The following is a 7,399-nucleotide window of genomic DNA, read 5'->3' as shown; positions in this document are numbered from 1 at the left end:
GATGGAATAGGGAGAGGGATGAGGGTAAGCTACCTAGACGACGGAGGAGAGACACAACTCTGGCGATAGAGGGAGCAGCAGCGACAACTCTTCCAACAGTAGCGGAGACAAAAGAAGCAACTCTGTTTAAGGACACGAAACACAATACAAGCGACTTGACGCAGACTTTGGAGGAGAATGGAGGTGGACAGCACTAGCAGAGGATGACTGGAGGGGTTGTCGGAGGTAGTTGCAGGGGGAGAGAAAAGAGAGGAGAATGGGGGAGAGAAAAGAGTGTTCTTGAAGGTGAGGGGAGAGGGCCGTGCATTTTGAATTTAGATCAGGTTTACCGTCGGATTTATCAGCGGATAAATCTGACGGTAATGCATTGCGTATGACCAAAATGCAGCATTCCATTAATTGACCTTTACTGGCGGATAAATCCGGCGGTAAATTCGACAGTAATCTCGGGGCCAATTTTTCTTATTTTCCCTCCAAATATTATTGGCAGATTTACTTTCCAAAAATCTAATCCAACGGTAACTTTTTTACTTGATGAATTTATTGGCAAATCCGTCGGTAAAGCCGCTGCTAACATCCTACGGTAAATTCGACGGTATTTAGCATTTTTCTTGTAGTAATTTTTTTGTAGAAACAAATATTAGAGCATTTGCCTCAAGATCAGGAGCGTGCTGCCATTGAAGGTGTTCCTTCAAAAGTATTGGCTCATCCAGTTGATGCAATCGAAAAAGTCTGTGGTCCTGAGAATGGTAAGTGAGTCTGTGGTTTTAGTAATGCTATATGTCCTAGTGGTTTTGGTAAGTCAAAATGTATCTTTGGAGTTGCAAATTGTGGAGGTTCTTGCAGTGTATCGCAACAGCATATCACGGATTTAGAGAGGCAAGTTCAACAAGCTAAGGATCAAGTGGCAACTCTCCACACATTTCTACTACAAAAATATGGTAAGGAAGTACCTATTTTCTCAGATGATGTGCCACACACTTAGTCGGTCTTAATGTACCTCATGGCTTGTTAATTTAATCTTTAGATATATCTAATTTAAACTATGTTATTAGAGATAATTTATTTTGTTATCATATAGAATTATCAAACTTGGTTGATTTAATTTTTTTTTCATATATTTATATGAACAATGCATATTCTGGACCATTGTTATTTAGTTTGTTATACATTGTGGTTTATTATTGATTATGATTGTTTATTTAATAGTATCTCTTAATGTTCAATATTTTGAAATAGTATATATATATATATATATATATATATATATATATATATATATATGAATAGAAGAAAAACAATTTGAAAAAAAATTTCAATTAGCAATTAATACCTAATTTTTTTTAGAAAATAAAAAATGTCCAATTAGCCACAGAATGATGTGTTGTTAAATAATCTATCAATATTTTTTATGGATAAAATATGAAAAAAACACCCAACCTGCCTATGTTTGCCACAAATAAAGCGCGCGGCAAAAGCTGAACCTTATTTTTACATGTTTTTATTTTGCCATAGAAAAACTATTGTTAAATAACCCATCAACATTGGTCACGGAAAAAATTATGGCTAAAAAATTCAGCCAACTCCATTTTTGCCACGAGTAAAGTATGGCAAAAACAAAAAATTTATTGTGCATCGTTTCATTTTGCCGGAACAGAACATGCCAAAATGTGTAAAATTTTTGGTTAACAAAAAGTCACCCTCTTTAGCCGCAGATGCTCATGACAAAAGCATCATCACGAATTTAATTTGGAGTTTAGCTACGCTTTTTTCTATGGCTAAACCCTTATTTTTTGTAGTTATATATATTACAAGTGTAATTTTAATGCATTTTCTATAGAAACAATATGCAAGGATAATCAATGTGATAGTCAACAATTGAATTAATCGAAAAATTAACTCATTTATTAGCTTAAGTATGTAATAAGATTTAAATTTTGCTTGTTGCATGTAGTAATTTATTGACCAATAATAAACTTTTGAATAAAATTTATACCCGTTATAGATTAATTCTTAATCTATAAAATATATATGAGTAAAGTATCGTTTTTGTCCCTAATGTTTGGGGTAAGTTCCAAAGTTGTCCCTAACGTTTAAATTGTCCTATTTAAGTCCATAACGTTTAAAAGTCGTCTCAATATTGTCCTGTCGTTAGGAATCTGTTAACAAAATTGACAGTGGGATAAAATTGAAATGATTTTAAAACATTAATAACTTAAATAAGACAAAAATGTTGAATACAAAAATGATACATTACTCTTAGAAGAGTTACTAAATCAAGTAAAATGAAAGCAAATTTTAACTGAGTGAATTGTATTATGAATTCAAGATTAAATAACTTAATTAAATAAGAAGAATATATAACTACTCGCCAAAAACGAAGGTTAAAATAAGGTGAATGATGCTCTGATCTTAATGTGTACGGCAGTACCCATCATAAAAATTACACATATAATCTATCAAGTACAGCCCTTTAAGAAATTAAGGATAATGTTGTTGAATTCTGCTGCTTTTTCAATTTGAGGGACATGGGATGCGTCCTTGATAACCTCCAAACTTGCCTTCTTACCAATTACCCTGTAATAACAGTTAAATAAATTAGAAGGCGACAACTCATACAACAATAATAATGGCTTTACTTTATTAATATACAGCTAGTTCTTAGTTACTTCCCAGTTCCTAAGTACTAGACTTCATATAAAATATGAGTGATATATTGTATGAGAGCAGATTGAGTTGAATCCTTTTTAAAAATAATGTAATAAGAAGTAATTCAAGAATAATTTGTATTTATGTGATTATGATTTAATTTGAATAATAGGGAATAAATCATGGGGCCGGGAAAAAGATGGAATAAGTAAACAACTTAAATAATATAATATTAATTTGATGCATACTCTCTGAGTTCTCTGGCCATCTGCACGGGAAATATACGATCATGTTCCCCCCATACTATGAGAACCTCCTGAGTTTGATACGCCAATAAATATGACCAAGTTAGCCATGTTATTTAATAATACTTTCCTTATAGCCAGTAGGGTTATGCATACCTGTTGGAGAGGTGAAATGTTCAAGGCTTCTTCCCTTCCCAGAGATACTCCTTTTAGAAGCTCCATCTTCTCCTTTCTATTGTCTGAGTACAGTTTCTGATAAATTATTACATTAGTAAAGTTATTGAAGGAAGGAATATTTATACACTTTCAATTTTTTTTTTTTTTGTATAAAACATTATTTTATTTATTCATACATTAAATTTGCAATTACATTAATTCTTATTGCCAAAATTGCAGCATCAGGCCAAAAACAGTATGTGAAATGACTTCAAACATGGCGTGATTTTCACTATCTTATTACTTATTAGATTAGACATGTCTTCGACCAATTAATTTGGTTGTGTTTTCTTTTTCCTTTGTTATCTTGTTTTTTGTTTTTAGTCAAAAAAATATTATAAAGATTTTTTGCTATAACTAATTGTAATAAATACCATAACTCGGCAACAATTTATTTCCTTATGATCATTTATATTTTAGTTGACAATAATGATTTTAGATAAACGGTCAAATTGTCAGTTATAGAAAACATATGACAAACGAAAGAAAATAAGTATATTTAAAATTATTTTTCTAATCATTTGTCAAAAAATATTATACTAATTAATTGGAGTATTAAAGTATCTTTTATAGATATTCATTGTCTTTTTTAAGAAAAATTAAAATATATACCACATTTTTAAATAAGAAGAATGAAGTCCAATTCTTCAAAAGTCGAGATATTAGAACAACTCCAATGGGCATAGTTTTGAGGCCCTGTTACTGACAAAAGCAAGTAGGAACCGTTGGAGGGGGAGAAGAACTGAGTTCCTTCACGGGATTCAATGTGAAGAGTCCCTCTGAACAGAGCCTCAACTAAACCAATAATAACTTGCCAAGTGGCAAGTTATTATAAAAATAAATAATTATATAAAATTTAAAATAATTAAATAATTATATTAAATAATTAAATAATAATTAAATTATTAATAATTATAATAAATAATTATATTAAATAATTAAATTATAATTAATTTATTAATAATTTTAATAATTAATTAGATTAAATAATTAAATTTTTATTTAATTAATAATTTATATTAATTATTTATATTATAATTAATATTAAATATTATTTATATTATTAATAATTTTAATAATTAATTAGATTAAATAATTAAATTTTTATTTAATTAATAATTTATATTAATTATTTATATTATAATTAATATTAAATATTATTTATATTATTATATTAAATTATAATTAATTAACTTTACGTACATTAAAAAATAAATTTGATTTTTACACCTTACAAAATAATTTTTGGTTGAGTTGGTTATTTTTATTTTTAAAATTTAAAATGTTAACGACATTATTAAAATTAGTAGTTATAAAACTAGCCATTGCAAAATTAGTAGTTGGAAACTAATCATTATTATGTTACGGTTATTATTAATAAATTAATATTTTAATACTTTATATATATCACTTACATACACTTCTATTCTCACACTTTCTTCTACTCTTCTTCATCTTCTTCCAAGTTTACTTCTATCCCAAATTTTATGTTGTGTATTATTGTTATATATGAATTTATTTAATATTAATATCTTTTAATAGTGAATTATTTTTAAATTTATAAATTTAAATAATAATATTAAAAAAAATTAAATTACATTAATTTTAAGTATTTTAATTAATTAATTAAGTGGGACCACAACATGGACTAAAGTTAGTTCCTCCTAATGGAGAAGAGAAAGATGTTTTAAGTTCCTATTTACTGTTTATGACGTAAAAGTTGATGTGGAGTTACTTTTTATGACACGTGGGCCACAAATAGAAACTGGGATGAGTTCCTGCTGGAGATGGCCTTAGTGTAACAAAACCTTTTTTACAAGAAGTAGAAATGGCAATTCGAACGGACTTAAGTCGACCTATCTTGTCACATCCTGAACAAGCTAGTTTTTTATTTATTTTTTTTTCTTAGTAGTTTTTCCTTTTTTTTTTATTTGGGTATGAGGTGGGTATAGTTAATGGTCGCTCCGCTCTATTACCCGCCCTATATGTGTGTGTGCTGTTTGGGTATAAGAGAGGTAAGAGTAATTACCGTTTCGCCTCATTTTATATGTGTGTATCGCTTTTGTATGCGGTGGCTACTCTAACAAAGATTTTATTATTATTATTATATAAAGATATTTTATTTTAATTATTAAATAATAAATTATAAGATTTAATTTTTATTTGTTATAAAAGTGTTATTTTTATTTAAAGTATAACTAAACAAATAAGTTATATTTTTTAAACAAAAATTATCATAAAAAAATATTTTTAGCATTTTCATTCATTAAAGTAGTTGCTTTGTATTTTTATGTGTTATATATTGTTGTGAACCATTTAAAATTATCTTTGTATTTAATTATGCTATATGTGACTTATTTATTTAATTAATTTTATTGATTAGTTATGTTCAATTTGTTTATCTTCATATTATAAGCTTTAATTTTTTAAAGAAAAAACTTAGAAATCAATTAGATGAACCAGGTGAGATGGATATGGGACAGAGATATATATACCCTTAGATTTGAATATGAGATAAAAATTAGGATACTATAAATAATGTATAAATATTCAAAAGGAATACTTAAAGAGAAAGTTTAAACGTCAGCAACTTTTGTATTTTATGACTAATACTTAACCATCAAAAAAAAAAGTAAGTGATTTTTTACTATTAAATGTAATCTTATACTGTTAAAAATATTATTAATAATCAATTAATGGTTACAAAACACAAAAGTTACTCATCCTAACATTCCTCAATACTTAAATACTCATCTCGCCGGCTAACAAGAACATATCTTGTAAAATTTATTGTAAAAGTATTCTAATAATTTTCAATCATTATGTAACTATCAAAAGAGTTTGATGAATGGCTACTAATGTAAACGATCAATTCACAAATTCCTTAGCTTTAGGTGTAGCCGTGCAAATAAGCTTTGATGAAAAGAAAAAGGGTAAAGGGTGAACTTACATTGATGAAGTCAGCGAGGAAGAAATCAGGTAGATAATGGAGACGCCTAGAGAGAGACAAAGCCATCAATTTTCGGAAATGTTGAGGCTTAGCTGGCATCATGAGGTCCTCAATTCTCTCAAGTCCCGCCCTCTCCAAAAGCGCCAAGTTATCCCTCTTCCTCATATTCACTCCCGAGCTTGCAATTACCACTTTGCCCACTCTCTCCACCCCCATCATCCTTGCCACTTGGTACGCCACAAATCCCCCGTAGCTCGTGCCTATCACGTGCACCTTCTTCTTCTTACTCTCCTCATCCGCCACCACCACTTTCTCCACCAGCTTCACCACCGCCGCCGCCTGAAACTTCTCGCTCCTCTCACTGCTCCTCGTCGTGGACCCTCCGAAGAACACCAGGTCCGGCACGTACACGTTGAAGTGAGGCGCGAAGAACTGCACTTGTTTCCGCCATTGCCATATGGCCATGGGGCCGAACCCGTGTATGAGAACAAGGCATGCCTTGTTTGGGGATTTGGTAGTGGGGCCCCAGAAGTGGATCGTGGTTTCGTCGTCCACCGCGATTGACTGAGACAAGAGGCCTGCCGCCGTGAAGCAGCGGCGGAGGTAGATTTCGTACAGGGAGGCGATGCTCATGAATGATGGGATTGAGAGCATAGTATGTGTTTGTTGAAATGAACCAAAGAATTGTGCGGGGGTTAGGTTTAATTATTGGTTTGGAAGTTTGTTCTCTTGCGTTTCAGTTTTGACTTCCTTGACACAATCTTTTTTCTTCTTCGGTGAGGTGTGACTTATAATAATAAATGCTGTTAGGAGAAGTTCATAAAGGTTCTGTTTGGTTAAAAATTAAAATAAACTTTCCATTGCAAAGAGAATGAATAATCATGCTGCTTTAATTAATTTCCTGTGATTAGAAACAAATTTCTCTCTCTCAATATTCTATCTAAAATTCGAATTGAATTAGTGGTCTCTTAAACAGAATTACGCACACATACATACATGTGACAGTGTTGTAAACTTGTAATTAGAGAATGGAATCGAAAAGGCCAGGTATACACGCTATGTACGAATTTTCCTATGTCATTCTCTTTTTCTTCTTCACATGGAAAGTTTTTGTCAAATAAAAAGGTAGATGGATGATGTAACATTTATTGATTCCACGACGATGAATAAAATATGGAGTATTACTACTAGAAGCTAAGAAAATTTAATTGGGAGGGAGGTGTTAAGAGTTAAGACAAGGTGGTGGTGGTGGGTATGGGTTGGTATGACTGTATGAGTGGCTTCTTTATTAGGAGGTGAGGGTGACCCACTACGGGAAGTCCTTCATTTCACCAAACTC

The 7,399-nt window shown here is 30.8% G+C and overlaps 1 protein-coding gene across 1 annotated transcript; it reads right to left on the bottom strand.

Annotated features, from left to right (window-relative positions):
* Nucleotides 1-2,188: 2,188 nt before the first annotated feature.
* On the bottom strand, nt 2,189-6,826 carry LOC107623205 (uncharacterized). The gene is made up of 4 exons (XM_016325391.3): nt 6,061-6,826; nt 3,051-3,146; nt 2,898-2,965; nt 2,189-2,577 (listed from the first exon to the last, which is right to left on the bottom strand). Exons 1-4 carry the CDS (start codon nt 6,712-6,714, stop codon nt 2,460-2,462), a joined length of 936 nt encoding a protein of 311 aa, XP_016180877.1. The 5' UTR covers nt 6,715-6,826; the 3' UTR covers nt 2,189-2,459.
* Nucleotides 6,827-7,399: the final 573 nt, after the last annotated feature.

Source organism: Arachis ipaensis, chromosome B10, assembly GCF_059453495.1.
Source record: "Arachis ipaensis isolate K30076 ecotype BB chromosome B10, ASM5945349v1, whole genome shotgun sequence".
Lineage (NCBI taxonomy): Eukaryota > Viridiplantae > Streptophyta > Magnoliopsida > Fabales > Fabaceae > Arachis > Arachis ipaensis.
This window is presented reverse-complemented; position numbering and strand designations above follow the sequence as displayed.

What these genes read in the sequence shown, in the direction of transcription:
- LOC107623205 (XM_016325391.3), bottom strand. Translation starts at nt 6,714, where the DNA reads ATGCTCTCAATCCCATCATTCATGAGCATCGCCTCCCTGTACGAAATC. An exon ending in TCCTCGCTGACTTCATCAAT is followed by an intron (nt 3,147 to 6,060) that starts GTAAGTTCACCC and finishes ATAATTTATCAG; the next exon opens with AAACTGTACTCAGACAATAG. An exon ending in ATGGCCAGAGAACTCAGAGA is followed by an intron (nt 2,578 to 2,897) that starts GTATGCATCAAA and finishes CTGTTATTACAG; the next exon opens with GGTAATTGGTAAGAAGGCAA.